This window comes from Penicillium hordei (genome assembly GCF_028827395.1).
Source record: "Penicillium hordei strain IBT 12815 chromosome Unknown utg000006l_segment0_segment0, whole genome shotgun sequence".
Classification (NCBI taxonomy): domain Eukaryota; kingdom Fungi; phylum Ascomycota; class Eurotiomycetes; order Eurotiales; family Aspergillaceae; genus Penicillium; species Penicillium hordei.
The window spans coordinates 3,322,341-3,344,530 of NW_026623147.1; the positions used below are offsets into that span (position 1 = coordinate 3,322,341).

The following is a 22,190-nucleotide window of genomic DNA, read 5'->3' on the forward strand; positions in this document are numbered from 1 at the left end:
TAGCTTCTTAGGTACCGGTTTCGTACCATTTGGACCCGACCGAGTGATTTCTAACCTTAATATCCGGCTTCGAACCCCGACTCCCCTAGCTACATAGCCGGGGTAGTGAATCAAGCCGGAATTTCACCCCCTTTATAGAGAAATAGAGAAAGAACTACGTCAGCAAGCTTTATCAATTAAGGCTTTACTTCGTATAAGATCTCGGAGCCTACCTAGCCTCCTCAGATCGTATATTAAACCAGCTTATAAAGGGCTTTCGTTTTACAATACAAGGTGTTATCTTACTCGCCAATGAAAACGAGGAATTACGCGCCGCCAACGAGAAGCAGAAGCAAAAGCGTACTAGCTCCCGGGGGCAGATACCAGCTAAAGCAGGCTTAACAGTTCAAGAAGCTCCTCAATTGATTCCTGAGCCGGTAGAAGCAATTGAAGCGCCCCCCCCCCCCCCCCCCCGGGCTGGCAGAGACGGCGCTCGCTACCTTGATAGCCACGGACGAGAGCATTACCAATATACGGGTTATATAAAAACCAGGGTCATAAAAGAAATGCATGTTTAGAGAATAGATCATTGTAGTGTATTTAATTCAATGGCGTTTTGGTTGAGATGTATGCATTTGAAATTAGTAGGTTTGGGTGGCCCAATCGGCTGTGAAATACGTTAGTTACCTTGTCAGAATGGAATAAGGCCCCCCTAGGCCATAAACAGTTTTTGTCGTGGTCTAGTGGTAAAATAGCTGTATTTTCCCAACATACCTAAGTAAGCGAAGTACTTAAGTTCGCCTTTTGAGATAGGCAGGCAAAACAAGCTATTCCCACTATATTCGCCCACTTCTATGTGGTTTAAAGCCATTCCGACCGTATAAATCTGGATATTTTATACAATCAACGCCATTACTGCACGACGACGCTATTCCGACCGTATATACCTGTCGGACCTCAGTACTAAAGACTTTGGTGGCTAAGGTATAAAGCATCTATGTTGTAGTTAACTAGTGAGTTAACGATATAAAATGGGTGCCTTAGGGCTTGGAGGTGATATAACTAGGCAGTAATGTTAGTTACTTCCTATTCATCCCACCCTCAAATTATCTCCTTAGTGTCTAGCAAGGGGGTCTTATGGATGGCCCCGGGGATAATAAAGAAAAGACCGAATGAAGCCGATTGGACAAATACCTAGAGTCTACACTAGTGTTCTAGGGGCTCTAGGCAGCCAAAATATACTGTGTTGGTCGGGTGCGTTCGTTTCCTAGTACGGAGCGCAGTTCAACCGGGTGCTTGCAGGGATCGAAGATTCTAGATTTATCTTGAATTATTTCCACTAAACTCAGGGGCACGTTGTCTTTCGCTACCGCCGCCACTTTTGTTCGTTCCTCAACCCGTGAGCCTTTTGTCCTGGAAGAGCCTCGAGGTCCTAGACTTTCTAGGCCAGCACTGTCTGCCCGCACTTGTTATCAATTTCGCAGGTATGATACTTCGATGTATTACTAGGGCTTTGTACGAGTCAAAGACTTTGGTGTAATTCTTCCCCAAGCTGACAAAATCTGTTAGGGGGTAAGACCAGGGCCTAAAGCTACATACAGGTTATAGCATATAAACTTTCATATCGCTACCTTCTAAGGTTGTCATTGATACCTCATTTTAACGGTGTTGCCCCAATGGATCAACAGTCCTTCCGTCTGGGAAGCCGAGCGGTGACCTCAAGTCTCCAGCTTTTATCCAGGACTGCCTGTCTCCATCCGATCCATACCATTTGCACTATAGCCATCTTGGCCAGTACCACCTACATTGGAGTTCTCAAGGACAGCCTTTTCCATGCGCCCGGAAATTTTGGAAAAGCCGACTGGGGTTCTTTGATTACAGGAAGCCGAAGCTTGATTGCCAGCCCAGAAACTAGTTGGAAGTGGGACACGTTCAATTCCAATGATATCCCTGAGGATTTTGACCACCAGGCGCTTATAACCCTGAACTTTCCAGGGTCCTATGCGGAGGCACCCCAGATCATTACATCGTCCTTCACTCCCCTCGTGGAACTGCCTGTGCTTCCCCTTCCTTCAACATCAAACCCTTTGACTGCGTATACCCAGGATAGTACCTTTGCCTTCGCGGTTCCACACCAAAAGGCGCCAGAATTGGTAGCTACTATGCGAAAGATTCCCCACAATAGACCTAATGTCGAATCTCTCGACGGGGGTGCCGAGATGGAACCGAAAACGTGGATCATGAAGGCGGCCCGACCCGACGCGAAAGGCAATCTTGCCCAGTGGGTTCATGATAGCTGGACGGAATTCCTTGGTCTTATCAAGCATGCTCAAACACTCGACATCATTGTTATGGCTATTACCTACATATCAATGTACTTGACGTTGGTTTCACTCTTTCTGAGCATGAAGAAGTTGGGATCGAAGGTATGGCTCGCCACGAGCGTGCTTTTAAGCTCAACGTTTGCTTTCCTGTTGGGACTTGATGTGGCCATCAGACTTGGTGTTCCGATTAACATGAGGCTACTTTCCGAAGGAGTGCCCTTCTTGGTTGTGATTATTAGCTTTGAAAAGAGCATTACTCTCACCAGATCCGTTTTGTCTCATGGCATAGAGCATCGGAAACCTCAAAAGTCACAAAACGAAAAGGGTAGCCCAGCCGGCCTCTCTGAAAGTAATATCCAGTACGCCGTCCGAGGTGCCATTAGGGATAAGGGTTATGGAATCGTGTGTCACTACGTTATTGAGATTTCACTTCTCCTTGTCGGTGCTGCCTCAGGCGTAAGAGGGGGGCTTCAGCACTTCTGTTTTCTTGCGGCCTTGATTCTTTTCTTTGACTGCCTGCTCCTTTTTACCTTCTATGCTGCTATTCTCTCGATCAAGCTAGAGGTCAACAGAATTAAGCGTCATGTGGATATGCGGAACGTCCTGCAAGATGATGGGCTTAGCAGACGGATGGCGGAAAGTGTTGCTAAAAGCAACGATGCCCCAGACATCACGAGTGCATACTTGTTTAGCAAGGATTTCAAGAGCAGCAACATTCAAAAGTTCAAGTTCTGGATAATCGTGGGATTCTTTGCGGTCAGCATTGTGAACCTCTGCTCTATTGCGCTCCAACCATCTTCTGGTGGTTCCTTGTACAGCATGTCGGGCTGGAACAGGCGTCTCAACGGGATGGCCATGAACCCACCACTCGAGCCGTTTAAAGTAGCGGGAGATGGATTGAACGAACTGCTATTCCAGGCAAGAGGGCGTAAACAGGCAACTGTGGTAAGAGTGCTAGCTCCTATCAACTACGAACTGGCACATTCCTTCGCTCCTCGCCCCTCCCCGTACCCCGACGATCACGAGTATATTCAGCACAGATGGTCGGACGCCCCATCCCAGCTTCCCGAATATGGAGTTGGCGAAAGAATGGTTGGTGGTCTCCTGACCAGCCTTGAAGATCCTGTCCTCTCAAAATGGATGTTTGTGGCACTTGCTTTAAGTGTCGCTCTGAATAGCTATCTCTTCAAGGCTGCCAGACTAGGGATCAAAGACCCCAATCACCCGGACCACCCTGTTAACCCAGTTGAGCTTGCCCAGGCTGAAAAGTTCAATGCTGCGCAGACTCTGACTCCTCAGCTCCAATTGAGCCCCCAGGTTCCCCAGACAGAGCAATCGACCCCTGTCAGTAGTGATAATGACAGTGAGGCTCCTTCGGCCCCGACACAAACGTCTGGAAAAGTGACTCTGGCCGTGCAAAAAAGCGAGAAATCTTCTCTATCTCGCACTCCCATGGAACTGGATAATCTACTCAAGCAAATACCCATCAGCGAGTTGAACGACGAGGATGTCGTTTCCCTATCATTGCAGGGCAAGGTCCCCGGATACGCGCTCGAGAAAAGCCTCAAAGATTGCACACGAGCCGTTAAAGTTCGTCGCTCTATCATTTCGCGCACACCTGCTACCGCAGATATCACCCACATGCTGGAGGCTTCAAAGTTACCGTACGAGAATTACGATTGGGCACGCGTTCTGGGGGCTTGTTGCGAGAACGTTATTGGCTTCATGCCAGTGCCTGTTGGAGTTGCCGGCCCACTCGTCCTTGACGGCAAAAGTTATTTCATTCCTATGGCAACAACAGAAGGAGTCCTGGTAGCTAGTGCAAGCCGTGGCAGCAAGGCTATTAATCTCGGCGGTGGTGCTGTGACAATCGTTACCGGTGATGGTATGACACGTGGGCCATGCGTGAGATTTTCGCTCCTTTCACGAGCCGGTGCCGCTAAGGCCTGGCTTGATTCTGATGCTGGTCAGACTTTGATGAAAGATGCTTTTAACTCGACCAGTCGATTTGCAAGACTGCAGAGCTTGCGGACTACGATCGCTGGTACGAACGTGTATATTCGATTCAAGGCAACTACCGGTGATGCCATGGGGATGAATATGATTTCTAAAGGAGTCGAGCATGCTTTGCATGTTATGTCGACTGAGGCGGGATTCGATGATATGAATATTGTCACCCTTTCGGGAAATTACTGTACAGACAAGAAACCCTCCGCTTTGAATTGGATCGATGGTCGGGGTAAGGGCATTGTGGCCGAAGCTATTGTGCCAGCGAATGTTGTCAGGGATGTTTTGAAGAGCGACGTTGACAGCATGATTCAGCTGAATGTGTCGAAAAATTTAATTGGTTCCGCTATGGCCGGCTCAATTGGTGGATTTAACGCTCAAGCAGCGAACCTGGCAGCCGCCGTTTTCATTGCTACGGGACAGGATCCTGCGCAGGTGGTGGAGAGCGCAAACTGCATGACTCTTATGGAAAAGTACGTTTGAAACTAAGCACTGACTTAAATTAAAACAAAACCACTAACCTTGACTCTTTAGTTACCGTGGCTCACTCCATATCTCCGTCACTATGCCCTCCATCGAAGTTGGTACATTGGGTGGCGGTACTATTTTGGAACCCCAGGGAGCAATGCTCGATATGCTTGGAGTTCGTGGATCCCATCCGACCACGCCCGGCGAGAATGCACGGCAACTTGCACGCATCGTAGGAGGTGCCGTTCTGGCGGGAGAGCTGTCTCTTTGTGCAGCTCTGGCAGCTGGCCATCTCGTGAAAGCGCACATGGCGCACAATCGGTCTGCGCCAACATCTGCAGCCCCCTCTCGGAGCGCATCACCATCTGGCGGAACTCGGATTGCGCCTAGCCCTAGTAATGGCCCTAAGATGAGTGCTGCAGCTGTGGAACGGACTAGACGCTGATTTAGTGAAGTATTGGAGGGCTGGACTACTCGCATGATCAAGAGATTTCCCTTCCATTATGTAACCGAAAATATATATAGATTAATGAGTAGCCGAGCAATCGGCGAACTCATGTTTATTTAAGCTCAGACTTTACATTAATTTGTGCCAATATTCTCGTTGTAAATATTGTGAACATATTTCTAAAACGATAGACATGAGTTAATTTTTCTGGGTATCTGTTAGCTGTTATCCTTTGTATTCCTGATGTCTACGTCTTTTTCGAAGAGCGTTCTAGGTAGTAACACCATGTCCAAGGCTACATCGGGTGATCGACTTATCTCCCGCTGTTACTCAAAGTTCCAACCTTGGAAGGTTGCATATTGGAGTTTCAGGCTAAGTGGATCGACCAATCAAACTGCTTTGATTTCCCTTCCTATTTTGGATCGCAGCCAACAGATTGGGTAGGCCATAGCGAGCCCCACTATCGGTCTGTCGCCGACATCGCCCAAGGTTTGAGATAACTGGGGACATGGGGTTAATTCAATTGACATCTACCGAGGTGTTCCAAAAAAATCATATATCAGCTCCTCAGTTCTAGAGGATATCCATCTTAGCTTCAACTTTTGTATACTCTTTCATCCAGTCCCTTTGAGGTAATTATTACACTCCAATATCACTTTTCACACCATTTATCCTTAGCTCTAATGGCGAACCGGGGCAAAACTCACAATGAAGAGGTCTACTGCATCAAGGACCTCGCGCAACTGGGTTCAAGCAAGATGAAAAAGGCTTATCGCGGTATGTTGGTGACCTACCGAAATGTAGGAATCTTACACCGGGTTACATCAATCGTTGAAAATGCATAATGGCAGAACGGCTGATAACAGCAATTAGAATATTACAACGAGGGAGCTATGGACCTCATCACGTATGTCATGTCCTACCATCACTGCGTTGCTTGTCAGACCGCTGATCATTCATAACGGTTTGCGAGAGAACGAATCAGCTTACGACCGATACATGATCCGTCCTCGTGTACTCCGCGATCTTTCCAAACTGGACACCAGTACTTCCATCGTCGGATGCAAGGTAAAGTTTCCCTTCGGATTCTCTCCAACTGCCATGCAGACACTGGCACACCCGGACGGAGAGGAGGGGACATCCAAAGCCTGCGCCAAACTAAATACTCTGATGGGCCTATCAAACTACTCTACAAAGGAACTTGAAAAAGTCATCTCACACAGCACGGGAAACCCTTACGTGATGCAGATGAGTCTTCTCAAGAACAAGAAGGCTATGATTCAGATGATCAAGCGTGCGGAAGGTGAGGCTTTTCTTTCAGATTGAACAGAATAGCTGTGTCCATTTATAACTTCAATCTCAGCCGCCGGATTCAAGGCACTATTCCTCACCCTTGATGCCCCGTACTTGGGTCGACGACTAAATGAGTACCGTAACAAGTTCGCCGTGCCCGAGGGCATGGAATACCCCAACCTGTTCCCGGGCGTTGATGTCACCAATCTTGAGGACGGCAATGGCCTACGACTCCTCTATCGAGTGGCCACAGATCATGCCCTTTTTCCGTCAACACACCAACATGGAGATCTGGGGCAAAGGGAGTATGTATACCATCTCCTTCAAAACATTGGTCAAGAAATCTCAGTTTATTAACATTGTCCATTACCAGTTTACACCTCTGGAGACGGCGAACTCGCCATCAAATATGGCTTTGACGGAATTGTAATCTCAAACCACGGCGGTCGCCAGCTTGACAGTGTCCCCTCCAGCCTTGACGTTCTCCGCGAGATCGTCCCCGTCGCAAAGGGCAAGATTCCCATCGCTGTTGACGGTGGTATCCGACGTGGTACCGATATTTTCAAGGCTCTGGCTCTTGGTGCTGACTTTTGTCTTGCTGGACGCCCGGCTATTTGGGGTTTGGCTGTAAGTGCTTTATTTGACAGTGGATTCAGGGACAGGTGTATTAACTTCTATTTTAGTACAACGGCCAAGAAGGTGTGGAGCTTGCTCTTAACCTGCTTTACGATGAATTCAAGACATGCATGGCATTGGCAGGGTATGGTACCCAACTGAACCTAACACATGGTATCATCAGATAGCTAACAATGTTTCTAGGTGCAAAAACGTGCCTGAAATTCAGAAGGAGTTGGTTTCGCTACTGCAGCCGGATGGTCGTTTGTTGAAATTGTAAGGAATGGGTAAACCATAGGATACATCATAACCAGGAGCTACATAGGACCGGGAAATTGTATGAAAATTAATTCAGGTATAAACTCTATAATTACGCAAGTAAAACACATACGAGGAATTCGGTCTTGGAAGCATTCTATATATTGTCTAGTAGGAGCAAATATCTTTGGCGGTTGGGCGATGTAGTCAAATTGATGAACATTGTTCCATACTATGATTCGTAGCAAAATCTAAAGGAAAGGTGAACTACTTCATGGATACAATACACCCATCTCAAGATCCAGGCAATATGTAATAGAAAAGTTGATCGTATTGACTCATATTGATCGAAACAATTGTTTATTGATACGGGTTGTCAACAGTAAACTTAGGCTTCCACAATCCCTTACTCTCCTTAAACTGCAACTGCAATCCCTTGAGAATACCATAGACCGTGCGAAGAGTAGGCATAGGCACACTCTTCGCCTCACCCTCGCGCAAAGTCTCCTCAACAATATTCTCAACCTCAAACAAATTCCCCTTCTCAATATCCTGCCACATAGAAGGCTTAAACGCTGTGTCAACGGATCGCCCCGAATAACGCTCTCAACAAGGTTATCCGTGAAATCTGTAACAATGTCCGCACGCGCTGCAGCAAGAATCTCCTTCATTATAGGACGGATAAGGTCATCAATGACATGTGCACTCATTCTCATGCGCGGCGTATCCATGCGCAGGATAGTAGAAACGGGGTTGTAAGAGCCATTGTAAAGCAGCTTGCGCCAGCGACAGCGACGGACATCCGCGTCATAGATCAGATCGAGCTTGCCGTGCGGGTTGTAGATATCGATATAACGCTTGGCCGCGTCCTCGGCGACTTGGGCTGGAACTCCGGGACTGGAGAAAGGGCCGATTTTCTGGTCGTCTGGATCATCATGCAGGATGTCGCAGTGTGAGAGCGTGGTTGCACCCACGAAGGAGACGCTGCTGATGATTGGGTTTGTGGGGAAGCGGGGATGATGGGCTTCTCGATGTTGATTCCGTTCTGGGAGAGAACGATAGCTGTTTTACCGGGCGTTACGGCAGGAGAGATGATATCCGCGACTGTTGGGGAGACGTCCGGGATGTTCTTTGTCGTTACAAGGATGAAATCAAAGGTGGGAGATTTTCCCTTACGACATCCGGGACGGCTTTGCAGACTTTAATGATACTTAGAGTCTCAATATGCTGATGTTTTCACGATAGAGGGAGAACTAACGATTGATAGGTCTGAATCTGATGCCATTGCCGTGTTGCACGGAATCGATGTTCACGCCGTTCGCCTTCACGGCTTCGTAGTTGGATCGCATAACTGCCGTTACCTCAGCTTTGCCACCCTGCTCGAGCGCATAGCCTGACATGGTACCAAAACTGCCGGTGCCGACAATTAGAACCCGTGCCTTTTGCTCGGACATTTTTGCGATACTGATAGAACGGTAATGGCGAGGAGCGATAAGGAATCGGCACGTTGAAGTTAAGGAAGTAGGTCGTATGAGGGGTTTAAACAACGGATGAAGCTCATTGGGATAGGTGATGTTACGCAGCAAGATAAGAGCTCCAACTTTACAAGTCAGCCCTAAACTTATTAGTACTGAGTAGGAAGATTATCGCGAAGGAGGAAAATATGAAGTTCCCCACTAACATGCCAGTCCCACCTTTGCTAGAACAGGCATCTCACGGCGGAACTAGACTGTCATGTCGATCGCATTAATGATAGTATTAAGTAGATGTTGCTACTAGAGATTATCTCTGAATAATATAGAGACAGCTATCATACGGTAACTCAGACCGTGAGGAAGAATGTCAATGTTTTTTTTAATCGGCACTCTTATATCACAGTGCATAGTGACCACTAGGGACTTTGGACCCCTTTGGATTTATTGCGAGTGCAAAGATGACCATCTACATATGTTCTAACTAACGATCAACACCTCTCTAGTCAAATATAAATTACTTTCAAGGAGACATCGGCGTTGAATCCTAAAGCCTTAGTGGTTGCTATGAACTATGATATGCTTGAGGTCCCTTACCTGATGGCTAGTCAAAGTTTGGCAAAACGGTAAAGGCGAGAATCATAGATGTAATTTTATAATATAATCAACTTTGCTATGGACAGCTCAAATCCAGCAAAGGTTATGACGAACAATGTCTCTATAGACGTGAAAAAATACCAGCATTCAGCGTCTTTACAACCTCAGCCGCAGCCCTTTCTCCGCTACGAATAGCACCTTCCATATAGCGCTTCCATTCACCAGCAGTCTCAGTGCCAGCAAAGTGCAAGTTGCCAGCGCTCTCGCGCAACACATCAGGGCCAAGAGTATCAGGACCAATGAAAGACTGAGCAAGCCCACAGAAGCCAGACTTAACCCAGAAAGGAGAGCGGAACTCCATCATCGCCTTGGTGTAGTATCCGTAGGTAGTGGACTCAATCCATGCCTGCTTCGCAGGAGGGAGTTTAGGGTGGAATGAGATGGTCTTCATGGCAGGGGTAGGAACAGCGATGATGATCTTGTGGGCACCGTAAACCACACCTCCCGCTTGAACCTTCACGGACTTATCCGTATTCTAGATAACTGAATGCACAGGACTAGAGAGTCGGACAGTGTTCTCTGGGAGAGATGATGCCAATCCCAAAGAGAAATGCTGAGTACCTTGTTGGATGCGGAGATATTGGCCGCCATTCTTGCGATCGTATCGCATCTGCAACAAACCACCCCCAGACTTGCAATAGTTCAGGAAGTACAGAGCGGAAATATCCTTAGGATCTTGACCCGGCATTGCCCGAGTCCAGATCATTCCAGTGGCAAAAGCTACCTCGCTCGCCCCGCGAGATCGCAAGTAGGCCTCAAATGTGATGGAATCCAAGCTAGTATCTTGAGGTCTCCAAGTGTCGAGAGCTTGGCATTCAGCCACGCACATATCGCGGATTTCCGCTAGGGGCTTGGGTAGCTTTATCAAACTGAATAGAAAGGAACTGTTAGCTTCTGCCATGTATGTTATCTGTCTATGATAGATGTCTTACGCTGGGGAGATCTCCATAGACATATGGAGTGCAGTTTCCATTGAAGTCCTGCAGAACTGCATTTCCCTGGATGTTTTGCTCAATGACCTCAGCACCTTAGCGCTTCGCCAGAGCATAGACCTTGCTCTGGTTAGTGTCATTGATCCAGCCAGCACCCAAGTCAATTACACCACCGCCATTGAGGGCTGAGCTCCACGTCTTGTCGCCACCACGATCGCGCGCTTCAAGGACGACGCAAGACATCCCCGCGCGCAGGACATCGTGTGCAGCAAAAGACCAGCAAGACCGGCGCCAATGATGACAACGTCGGTATTCTCGCTGGTGGCAGGGAGGACAGGAGGAATGGCGGGCTCTGGGACGGCGATTATAGCGTCGATCTCGAATAGCCATGACGCGACAGCAAGCTTAGGAACGGGGATCAGGGTGATGGCAGGTCGGTGACCAGCGAGGAATCGTTGGATGTGTTGGGCGTGTTTGCGATTGGCGGCATCGTAGTCGACGATGAAGAGTTGCAGTTTGACAATGTTCTCAATTGAAGACCCAGCGGCGATGATGAGCTTGCGCAGGTTGAGCAGAGCCAGGTGGATTTCGGACTCGTAGTCGGCTGGCACGATGCCATACTTTGTGCTTCCAGGTTGTCCAGCTACATGAACGAGCTTACCAGCGGGTGCGACCGTTGCTGGTGCGTAGTACGCACTGGCGGTGTTGGACGGGTCGACAGTCTCGAGCCAACATGCCATTATCAGACCCCAAAGCGAAGGAGATTCCAGAGAAAGAGGGGCTCCAATAATTACACCGCATCCCTGGCCAAGTAGAGGTGACAATGCCGGTTGGGGGCCTCCGACCTTCCCCAGTCGAATGCCTCGCCGCTGTCACTTCCCATCGACTTCGGAATGAATACCGAACTTCAACAATTCCAATGTCAACATGGCGAGGTTAATAGATGATGATATTATTAAAAAGTCATTAGATGTTCCATTTTGGTTTAAGATATTCTGAAATTTAAACCTGACTCCAACTTAATGGCTACAAACATCCAGTTGAAGGACCCATCCTTGCTGATATCAAAACTACATTGACATTAAATGTGTTGAAGCAAAGTCTGGAAAGCGATTCAATGTCACAGCTGAGTGTTGGCGATAACTTTTGTGATTTGTCAGACTGGGATATGGCCTTAGGCCCCCTATACAGGAACCGAGGTTTTTGCTATGGTTTTGGTAAAATAAAAATAGGCCGTATTTTCCAAGTACATGGTCGGAATAGCGTATTTTACTGGGTTCCAGTTCGGGGAGACTCGTAAAAAGTTCCGGTTATAACCCTCTGAAGCAAGTGGGTGAGAATAGTCATCAAAAATATAAGCCAAAGACATTACGCAATCGTGACAATTAGATACAATCGGTTCGTCTAGAATTCAATGCAAACAGATGGGTGTTACTTCACTAAGATTGATGGCTCGGCGCGACAGGGACTACTTCGAGGCGGGAGGAATTGGTGGTGACAAAACGCATGCAACCTGCCGACGGCAGGAAGCTATGGTACATAGGTTTTGTAGAAGGACAGGAAAATATATTAGATATCTTGAGTCCCACAAAATGATCAGCTTTGTGTCAAACCAAATAATGCAAGTAACATCGACCTATTATCATGTGTCTTGATGTTGGTAGTACATTAAATATGTCCCGGGTATCCTACCTGTCTGGTAGACCTCTGCATAGCCCATAAAGCCCATAGCCCATCGGCCGGCTATGGGCCCTCATTATTAACCAAACAATACAAACATACCAATTTATTGCAGCTGTATAATTAATATATTTTTTCCCTGTTCTTTAGGGGTATTAGTAAAGCGGTAGCGGTAGCGGTAAAGGCGAAGGATAGACGAAGTATAAAGGAGAGAAGAAGTAGATATTAAGAGAGAGAAAGGTAGGTTAGAAGATATAAATAAGAATCAAAATTGATTTTTATAAAGCTTTACTTTTTTATAAGAGGTACTTATTTTTATTAGGGGTTTATATAGTAAGTAGAGGTACTATAAGTATTACTATAATTGACCATAGAAAGTAGTATCAATCCTCTATAGATAATATATAACTAACTATCTCTTTATACTAATACTTAGTAATTCCTTCCAGGTACGAATTTATGGTTATTTTATATGAAACCTAGCATCATAATACTAAAATCAGTATAAAATCCACTTAATTCCTACTTCTTACTATGATAATATAATAATACTGAAGATATAAGTTGGTACCTACGTAAAATATAGTCATTAATCATCTATTTTATATATGCCAAGACTGTATTTGTGCATAGAAATGGGCTTTTGATGGGCTTTGATAGGCCCCCATTGATGGGCTGTGGGTTGGGCCGGGCTTTAGGCCGGGGGTCTGGGCCCATTGATGGGAGGTCTACTCTCTGGTTCCCGGGTTTGTGTAACACGACAGCTAATCAAGATGTCACCTACGCAATAATATTCGTTCAGATATAGCTGTTCTCGGAGATTAGGACTCATGACAGGTTCTTACTTTCTTGCTTTGTCTCTATGCCATAGACTAGGCTAGTCTAGAACTAAGTCTATGGTATCACCACGAGTATAATGATTAAGTTCTAACGCATTATATACTTCTATCAGACAGTGCAGTGCGAGGATATCAACGTAATAGTGAGAGACGGACATGCTGATACGTTATTTAGTGATACACTCTACTTCCGAGGCCTCCTATGGGATAGAGCTGACATATATTCTCCACATCGATTTATATATTTAATGGAGCAACTATTTCTGTGTCTTAGCACCTACGACTTTTCGGTGTTCAATTTCGAGAATATAATACCTCAAAAAACCTTCTAGTATATCCCTATACTACACAGAACCAGCACAATACGTCACGCCCGCTACACAAGACACAATTATGAACGGCCCATTTGGTGGAAAGGACGGCGGCGGCTACGATGAACAGCATGGAAAACATAAAGTCAAGATTATTGATGCCTGGGGAACGAAGTTTAAGACATACGATGTTCTGAACGGATTTCAGTTCATCTGGGATGACGGCCATCGGAGCAACCTTATCGGTCATAGGAACGATAGCAATTATAAAGGAGTCGAGTTTAACGATGGTGAAAAGATAACCGACATGACTGTCCATGCTGGAAATGGTGAAGGCTATGTCAACGGCTTCGAATTCAATACAAACCAAAACCGCCACTATTCGATTGGTGGAAAGGAGGGCAAAGCTTTCCCTCTTAAAAACCTTGGGACTGGTTATTTGACTGGAGCGACAGGCGGATATCCTAATCACGGCTGTGGAGACGTCGTGGATAGTATGGACATCTACTTCTTGACCTAAGGGCCTGTTATCTATCGGTAATGGCTCTGGTTTATATGCTGTTGTATTTTTAGTTATAGGCATGAAAGGCCTTGGTGTGGGTTTTTCCTCGGCATACACTGTTTTCCCCATACTGTCATGTGAATGCAAAGGCTACCAAATACATACTGTTAAAAATGCCATAGCCTTCATGACCTATACTAGCTATATTTGTATGTTCTATTAGTGAATTATTTCAACCTTTACTACTTGCATAACCAATTTGTTGTTTTAAAGTCACTAAATTAAATAATTCATCCTACATTATATTATAACTATATATCAGAGTATGAATTGAATATAGAAGAAACAATACTCAAGTTTATCTAAATTGATATTTTGTATAATTTACAAGATTCCAATTTGTTAAAAACATTGCTGTATCTAATATAGTTTTAAAAAAAGGACAACAATATACAATGTTAGAATATACATTAATGTTATTATGTATTGTAATAGGTAGTTTATTATTAATATCTAGTAGTTAGTGATTTCGTATCTAACTCTATTATTATCTAGAGAATTACAAAGGTACGGTTTATATTTATTATGTACTTCGTATAGAAATTCTGAATTAGCTACATCTGCTGGTTTAACTTATTTTTTAACTAGGTGGGTGGATTAGCGTGATACTGTTAATATTTTGATAGATATTAGATTCATCTTAAGGGCTTATTTTTACTTTACCTTACCTAAAAAAAAGTCAAGATATCTTAGAGTACACAAGGGCTGATTAGGAAAAGACCAATGCAAAATACAGACATTTCATGTAAACTCATTTCATTCGGTGCTTCATATAAGGTTACTTCATAACCCAAGATTGCATATTGGTCCTCACTATTCCACAACCGTACATGAAACCTTGAATTGAATGTATCATCGACCCACTGACTCCCTCTTAGCTCTAGAGTAGAGCCAATTCCAGTATCGATTCCACCAATTCAAAGCGATGGGTTAGCATTCGCCACAAGCTGAGCAAAGTACGCCTGCGAATTCATCAGCATTGTATAAATACTCCCCATCAACTAGAGCACTCTTACCTGGAACCAAGTCCCAGCCTCAGGGGCAGGCTGAAGAGCATCACTATATCCACAGTGGGCATCATAGCGAGTTGCGCTGGAATCCGAAGTACCATCACTCTCACCACCGGGCTTCACCCACACGAAGGCATCGGCCAAGTCATCACCTGTGTCAGTAGTTGGTCGAACACCAAAACCGGTTCCCTTGACATTGCACCAATCGCCCCAAGCATTTTGCGACGTGGGTTGAACTCCATTGCGGCCTGGAAAACAATAATTAGTGATGCTTTTGGCTTCACTCAAGGGCAGTTGACATGATCTTGTTTCAAAGGGGTTTTTAGTCACATACCAGTGTCAGTGATGAAGTGAGCATCCCAACCTGCACTCTTAAGCAGGGGAGCAAGGGCGTTGATGTATTTCTTCTCATCGCAATTGGCATCTCCCGAGGTGTATGATGGACAAGTAGTGAGAGACCAACCGTTGTAATTGGCAACGTTGGTGGCAAGTCCGCGCAGAGACGCGGGTTTCTTGGCAGTGTTGTAGACATTGGCGTAGAGCTCAGCTGCCGGGCTCAGATTGGCGGGCCAGCCAAGCCATCCCGCGTGTCCTATTTCAATAGTTAGTGTCTTCAAATTAAGGATGATTGTGTTCCCTTGATGCCGTCATGAAAGGTGGCAGGATACAGCAGGTGACCAGAAAGAAACAAGTACAAGATGCTGCTGAGGATCTTCCAGCGCATGTTCTGTTTGTGGCCGGGTGATTGTCGTCTTCAAGGATCCAGGAAAGATGCTTACCGGCGTCAAGATACATAGCAACATTAGCCAAGTTCAATTGAGTAACAGCGTAGTCGGTGCACTCCAAGTAAGCATCATGTGCGCCAGCACACTTCGACACAGCCATGTTGGTAACCAAATTCGCCAAACTATCAGGTTCTAGGGATAACATCAGCAAAGAGTATTCCATAACTCTGTACACCAAATCGGTCACTCAGCAGAGTTTACTCACCAACAACAAGGATAGTCTGAACGTCAGAGTATTCAACCAACACCTCACGTATAGCGTCAATGTACGCCTTATATTTCGCGACACCACCGTTGGCAATAGAGTACTCTCCATTGCTCGCCAATGCCGCACAATCACGATCAGGCAGATCATAAACAACGAATTGGCCAGCAATTGGCGGGCTAGCACCAGCTTTGTTTTGAGCCCTGATGTCGGCCAAGAACTCACCCATCTTCGGAACCTTGTCTGCAGTATCCCTAGAAAGCGATCTTAGTGTTGTTCTCTAGGTTTATCTGACACTCGAGGTGGATGAACTTACAGCCAATAAAAGGACGGAACTTCAGCGGCTGCACTGGCGGCGGCTTTAGCAGCACCTGTCATGGATGGCAAGGCCGACGCTGAGACTTCAGATGCATAAAACGGATTGACGTAAAGCTGGTGTCCTGAGAATGGATTTGTCGAAGCTGCAGCAGTGACTGTTGGGCTGGCTGAACTTGCGATTGCAGCTGCCGCGACGGAGGAAGCCAGTAGAGGCACGAATGGAATGAGAGATCGCATATTGGCGGTCTTGCGATAGTGTATTTGAATGTCTCCGGGTTCTTTGTGATGCTATTTAACAGGTCCACGGGAAGCGGATGTCTTTATATACCTCAGCGAGATAAATGTCTTGTAGCTCTTGCGGAGATTGAAGCCGGACACCCGAAGACAATATCACACCAGATCGAGCTATTGGGGTATGAGATCAGAACTCTCTCCGTTCAACTGACCATTTCCAAACATTGCCAAGAAACATTTACTGCGGAGAAGGCAGAGAATAGCATGCTCTGCGCTACACATGGTTAAAACTGGGTAAATATGGTCTTATCCGGGGTAGATACAACATTGCATTCATGAGGACAAAGTAATCTGCAGCCTTAAAACCACTATAAACTGCCTAGATAGTCAAGGGGAGGGGTTTTCATGTAATATCAAACCCCTGGCATCAGCACGGAAATGATCCCCCGTCCCCGAATAGGACATTCACGGTCGATCCTCCCCAAACTCGACGCGGGAGGGCCATATTAGGCTCGCTCCACATTGCGGTTAAGCTATTCGTCTCCATTTTGTTGCTACCATAGTACGTGACGATGGGTATTACAAGGGGAATTACTAGATGTTAACACAAGTCGATCTCTCCCTGTTGATGGAGGAATAAATTCGGGAAACCGTTGCAATCGATGGATATTGCTCCTATTTATTTCCAATTAAGAAAGAACGCCATTTGCTTTCAATAAGCCGCATTATTCACCACCCCCGGACCCCGCACCGTGGCATGTTCTGCAGCCGGATTAGTCTTTATATGAAACGAGTATATTTCACGCGAAGAAAATTAAGGGTGTACCAGCTGACCCTTTCCTTTGGTCCAGTGATCAGAGAGGATGAATCAAGTTTTTCAGCCTGAAATTACATGAATTCCTGCCTATCTTGGTGGTGAGCGGTTCCATAGGGGATAACTAACATGTTGCATTGCCCTGGATATACTATGTCGACAGGGGCTTTGATTTATTTGGAATGAGTAGCATTCAATATGACTTGATTCAATTGAGAAAGCGTAACACTGAAAGAAGTGTTAAAGAGTGGAGTGGTATCTGTATCATCATGTATGTAGTAGTCCCGGTCTCTGCCTGGGATATGTGCCAAAGGAAAAAAAAAGAAAAAAAGAAAAAAAGAAAAAGGGGAAGGTAAAAGGAAAGATCAAAAGAGTGATGGCAAAAATAGAAAAAGAAGTACAGCAGGACCCAATCCAAGTGTTTGTTCCTCAACGCTTGGCTTGATCGCACTCAGCCAAGAACTTGTGAATTCCCTCGACACCTTCATATGCAGAGTTACTCTCGGGTTGACCAGAGCTAGAGATTTCCGGGAAGAAAGGTTGATCTCCAAGCTCACTGATGTTAATACTAGAGTAGCTCTTGGTGGAAGATCCCCATGGATTGGCACCAAATAGCTCACTGTCCTCAAAACTGATCGCATTGCCGGAATCCCGAGAGCCATTTGGCGATGACGGCGTGCATGATTCTGGTGTCATCATCCCTTGCCAGTCGAGATCCGCTGGATACTGTGCGTTCGACTTTGGGGCTTTTTCGAAGTAATAATCAGTGTCGGAGGAAGTGGCAATGCTTGGCGCGAAAGGGAACAAAAGAGCCAGATCAGCTCCGTTGCGGAGATCGAAGTCTTCATCCTGCGCAACTCGGCCTCGCTGAATCCCGGCCTCACAACAAAGTTGTTCTACGGTTTCCGCATCACAGCCCGGGAAGCGCACCCGTATCGTTGATCGGTCGTGAAGGGAGATCGGAAGATCACCAAGTGACGAGAGACGCTTCAGGTCGTTCATGACCGCAGAGAAGTCCTTCAAAGCACGGGCAAAATCCGCAGAAAGCAGATCCATGAGACCCTCGGAGTTCAGAGAGTCGCACGAGGCAGAGCGGTCCTGCTTGCCGACACCACCAACAGCACTGAGTGCAGTGATGGTTGGAGAAACTTGGAAGTCAATGTATGAGCCAGGTGCGTAGTGCATGTTGGCATTCATCTTGCGCTCCGCCTGGTCCTGCAGCGTGCTGACTGACTTATACCGCTTCTCTCCAGTGCGGGGATCGATGCCGTCGAAGCGGACTTTCTGCCCAGACAGGAAGAAAGCACGCACACCCTGCGATACATTCTGAATAACTTGTGCTGGTGCAGCAGGCCCATGTGAAAAGTATCTAGCTCCACCAAAACGGCCAGCTCCAACAGCGTACCCTCCTGCAGTCCGACCGAGGGTACCGCCGGTCAGATTGGGACGAAGAGTAGAAGCAAAAGGCGCACGGCTGCTGAGTCGACTGACATTAGACACAATGCGAGAGGTGGTACGTGCAGTGGTATCAGCTCCTAGTCCGGATCTAATCGCAGAGGCGAAAGCACCGGCTGCACGGGTCGAGAAGTGGCGACTGCGGGCTTGACGGATGGCCGCGGCACGGCTGATTGGCTGGCGAGTGTTGATTCGGGCATAGGCAGGTTGGTATCGCACCGAATGATACTCTGTGGGTTCTGGTAATTTGGAGCGTATAGCCTTAGAAGCCTTTGCGTAGGCAAACCTAGAAGGATGTTAGTCAATGGCTTCATTGGAACTAGATATGGCGGCAAAAAAGGGGAGACATACCTTGCTGCTCTCCAAATTTTAGGAAGCAGCAGGTGGCCTGCTGAAGGCGCCATGGTGATGTTTCAGAGATGAATAGTTCAATGAAGATGGTGGGGATGCTGAGAAAAGAGAAAGGATGCCTGATGACGCTGGGGTCCACGGTTATACACCCTTATCTCTCCGCCCGAGACCCGAGGCTCCGCAGTGGCTGTGCGACGCCACTCTCGTGACCAAAAAGTATATGTTTTTCCTGTTTGCTTTGTATGTTCTGTTTGATTCTATGATGACATCGGATTGGATCCGGAAACCCCTTCATGGTTCACCACCCAACATTGAGGTTTAGCAATTAAAGCTTATTTACTTAATATAAGAGTTATTATTGTCATGCAAAATCATTCTTTTGGTATCTATGGCCTATGTACTCATAAAACATTCATCATTATCGACATATTTACTCGTCATCGCCAAAGAACACCTTAACAGGGAGCCAAGCGTCACCGCAGACCTTGAAGCGGTCCTTGAGGTTGTCAAGCTGGCTGACCTCATCAGCAGTCAACTCCCAGCCATTGATATCAAAGTTGCCCTCAATGCGAGACTTGCTGACGGACTTGGGAATGACACTCCAGCCCTTTTGGATACCCCAAACAAGGAGCACCTGCTGAGGAGTCTTGCCCTTCTTCTCCGCGATCTGGAGGAGGGTGGGATCCTTGTACAAGGGGGAGTTGGTGGAGCCCAGGCAGGAGTAACCGGTGGAGTGGATGCCCTTGGAGGTGTTGTAGGCGACCAGCTTGGGGGAGGGGTTGTTGGGGTGCAGCTCGATCTGGTTGACGGCGGGCACGATCTTGCAGCTGGGGTCATTCAGGAGCTTCTCCAGGTTCTTGATGCCAAAGTTGGAGACACCGATATTGCGGACCTTGCCAGTGGCAGGCAGTTTCTGCATTTCTTGCCTGTGGTGGACATGACGAGTCAGCAATGTTTCCCCCCTAAATTAAATGTATAATGTCACTTACCAGGTCTTAATGAAGTCCCAGTCGGGCAGGTGCTTAGACAGGTCATTGGGGTCGGTGGAGCTGGGCCAGTGAACCAAGTAGAGGTCAACGTAGTCGGTGCCGAGGTCCTTGAGAGAGGAATCGATTCCCTCGGTCACACGCTTGTGCCAGGGGTTGTCCAGCTTGGTGGTGAGCCAGATCTGGTCGCGGGGCACGCCGGAGTCCTTGATACCGGCACCAACCTCGGCCTCGTTGCCATAAGCCAGAGCAGTATCAATGTGGCGGTAACCGGCGAGGAGGGCGTCTCTCACGGCAATGCGGACCTCATTGGGCTTAGATTGCCATGTTCCCAGACCGATGGCGGGGATCTTGGCACCGGTGTTGAGGGTGTAGGTCTTCCTGTAGAGGGAGATTGGTTAATGGGATGGTCTGGAAGTAGATTGTATTGCTAGGGACTTACTCAGTGTGTTGGTTCGACATTTTGATATATTTTAAGAGGTGGAATAATGAATTAGAAAGAGAAAAAAAGGCGGCTCAAGAGACAAGTGTCTTTATATAATGACCAGATTTAAAGTGGGCAGGTCCAAGAGCGATGATGTCGTGGGGGGGAAAGGGGAGAGGGGGGCAGTGGGGGGGGGGAGGAAATAGGCCATATTGGACGTTATTCCTCTTTTCCCTTCATTTCAATTGCAACAGAGTACAACATATTGTATATCCGTGGATACGTTGATCAAGAATTTACCCGACTGGCCATATCCAGTTTCGTGATAAACACTTACATCGTCATACTGGAGCCCTGGAAGAGTTGTTCTGAGGGTATAACCAAAGTGGAACACTGAGAGACGCCACATTTGGCTAAATGCACGTTTCCACTCATATTGGCTTCCATCCAATTGACATCGACTCCCCAATTCCCCCAATTCTCCGAACCCGACTTATCGTTTTATCTTACTCCGTACACGAATTTCCCTTTCCAGAAACTTCTCGGTCTCTTTCATCCCAAGGTTATTATTCGCATTCGCTTTTCGGTCCATTCCACATCCCCCCCCACATCTCATCCCGCCCGACGCCGGATAATTTCGCACTCCGACCATTATACCCGAGCTCTACATCCCGTGACCCCATAATCACTTTACCCAGCCCCATCACTATGTCATCAGGTTTCGTTTCATCCGGAACGAACGAGCAGCCGATCGAGCGGGACGATGAGTGGCTCAGAGTGCAGCAAGAGCTAGAGGAGGAGCGGAGACGGAAGGCCGAGATAGGGAAGCAGGATGACGGCAAAAGTCTCTTTGAGGTGTTGGAGCGCAATAAAAGTGAGCCCGACTCAGTTGCATGGCCCCGTCTGCGCGAATGGAGAAAGGAGCGGACAATTCATCCAGGGAATCTGGCTAACATGTTAGGGTGATTTTCCTTGGTTATTTTGCAGTGGCCAAACAAGAAGCCTTTGAAGAGAAATCCCGTCTCAAAAACCAATTTCGATCCCTTGATGAAGACGAAGTCGACTTCCTGGATTCCGTTCTCGAATCAACACGCGCTAAGGAGGCCGCTGTGAAGAAGGAGACTGCGGAACAACTAGAGGCTTTCCGCCGACAGCGTGAGGCGGCACAGAAAGCCCTGCTCGAATCAACCTCGCCGGAGGTGGCACCCGTGAAAGGAGATGAATGGACTGCACTAGCTCGCAAGAGACGAAATGATAAACACAGGAACGCATTGATTTCAGGGAAGAAGCGCAAAGCTTCAGCCACCGATAACGTCGCTGAGAAGGGCACAAACAATGAGAAAGACTGGCAGAAACTGGATGGAGCTGGCGGTTCAAGTACGAAAAAGCTGGACCAAGGGACTTCTAAGTCCGATAAAACTACACCCACTACTCCTGCTACACAGCCCAAGGTGGTGACAGATACAGAGAAGGGCCAACAAAAGACAAAAAGCCCGACGAAACCACCGCTGGTTTCGCTTGGCCTGGCTGGATACAGCTCGGACTCGGAATGATGTGAAAATCATAGATGATCTCGGGGATCAGTTTGCTCAAACACCTATGATAAGGCTGTATTATTTAAATCAAATTAATGATTGAAGAAGCAAATAGCTCTCCGAGTATGAGTATGATTAAAGGCATAGATCGTCTTCTCAACAACATTGTAGTGTTCTATTTTTTGAACATTCTCGCGTTATGTTTGTTGCTGTCTTTCCTTCTCTAGT

General features: G+C 46.9%; 9 protein-coding genes across 9 annotated transcripts; 4 read left to right on the plus strand and 5 right to left on the minus strand.

The window, feature by feature from the left end:
• Nucleotides 1-1,655: 1,655 nt before the first annotated feature.
• N7537_011887 (3-hydroxy-3-methylglutaryl-coenzyme A reductase) lies at nt 1,656-5,223 on the plus strand (the record flags this gene model as incomplete). The annotated part of the gene is made up of 2 exons (XM_056902941.1): nt 1,656-4,783; nt 4,845-5,223. 2 exons carry the CDS (start codon nt 1,656-1,658, stop codon nt 5,221-5,223), a joined length of 3,507 nt encoding a protein of 1,168 aa, XP_056748228.1.
• A 686-nt stretch (nt 5,224-5,909) lies between these two features.
• Nucleotides 5,910-7,414, plus strand: N7537_011888 (alpha-hydroxy acid oxidase; the record flags this gene model as incomplete). The annotated part of the gene is made up of 7 exons (XM_056902942.1): nt 5,910-6,003; nt 6,100-6,133; nt 6,171-6,529; nt 6,590-6,853; nt 6,893-7,146; nt 7,203-7,279; nt 7,339-7,414. 7 exons carry the CDS (start codon nt 5,910-5,912, stop codon nt 7,412-7,414), a joined length of 1,158 nt encoding a protein of 385 aa, XP_056748229.1.
• A 338-nt stretch (nt 7,415-7,752) lies between these two features.
• On the minus strand, nt 7,753-8,846 carry N7537_011889 (ketopantoate reductase family protein; the record flags this gene model as incomplete). Its single annotated transcript, XM_056902943.1, has 3 exons — nt 7,753-7,944; nt 7,995-8,437; nt 8,651-8,846. The coding sequence occupies 3 exons, from the start codon at nt 8,844-8,846 to the stop codon at nt 7,753-7,755; spliced, it is 831 nt and encodes a 276-aa protein (XP_056748230.1).
• Nucleotides 8,847-9,582: 736 nt separating this feature from the next.
• N7537_011890 (uncharacterized protein) lies at nt 9,583-11,193 on the minus strand (the record flags this gene model as incomplete). The annotated part of the gene is made up of 4 exons (XM_056902944.1): nt 9,583-9,968; nt 10,083-10,390; nt 10,454-10,573; nt 10,622-11,193. The coding sequence occupies 4 exons, from the start codon at nt 11,191-11,193 to the stop codon at nt 9,583-9,585; spliced, it is 1,386 nt and encodes a 461-aa protein (XP_056748231.1).
• A 2,172-nt stretch (nt 11,194-13,365) lies between these two features.
• On the plus strand, nt 13,366-13,803 carry N7537_011891 (Mannose-binding lectin; the record flags this gene model as incomplete). Its single annotated transcript, XM_056902945.1, has 1 exon — nt 13,366-13,803. One exon carries the CDS (start codon nt 13,366-13,368, stop codon nt 13,801-13,803), a length of 438 nt encoding a protein of 145 aa, XP_056748232.1.
• Nucleotides 13,804-14,762: 959 nt separating this feature from the next.
• cbhC (putative cellobiohydrolase) lies at nt 14,763-16,400 on the minus strand (the record flags this gene model as incomplete). Its single annotated transcript, XM_056902946.1, has 6 exons — nt 14,763-14,807; nt 14,862-15,103; nt 15,190-15,447; nt 15,635-15,772; nt 15,846-16,099; nt 16,162-16,400. The coding sequence occupies 6 exons, from the start codon at nt 16,398-16,400 to the stop codon at nt 14,763-14,765; spliced, it is 1,176 nt and encodes a 391-aa protein (XP_056748233.1).
• A 1,240-nt stretch (nt 16,401-17,640) lies between these two features.
• On the minus strand, nt 17,641-19,070 carry N7537_011893 (uncharacterized protein; the record flags this gene model as incomplete). Its single annotated transcript, XM_056902947.1, has 2 exons — nt 17,641-18,952; nt 19,018-19,070. 2 exons carry the CDS (start codon nt 19,068-19,070, stop codon nt 17,641-17,643), a joined length of 1,365 nt encoding a protein of 454 aa, XP_056748234.1.
• Nucleotides 19,071-19,447: 377 nt separating this feature from the next.
• Nucleotides 19,448-20,465, minus strand: gcy1 (putative glycerol dehydrogenase Gcy1; the record flags this gene model as incomplete). Its single annotated transcript, XM_056902948.1, has 3 exons — nt 19,448-19,943; nt 20,007-20,384; nt 20,446-20,465. The coding sequence occupies 3 exons, from the start codon at nt 20,463-20,465 to the stop codon at nt 19,448-19,450; spliced, it is 894 nt and encodes a 297-aa protein (XP_056748235.1).
• A 583-nt stretch (nt 20,466-21,048) lies between these two features.
• On the plus strand, nt 21,049-21,980 carry N7537_011895 (PSME3-interacting protein; the record flags this gene model as incomplete). The annotated part of the gene is made up of 2 exons (XM_056902949.1): nt 21,049-21,301; nt 21,415-21,980. The coding sequence occupies exons 1-2, from the start codon at nt 21,136-21,138 to the stop codon at nt 21,978-21,980; spliced, it is 732 nt and encodes a 243-aa protein (XP_056748236.1). The 5' UTR covers nt 21,049-21,135.
• Between the last annotated feature and the right edge of the window lie 210 nt (nt 21,981-22,190).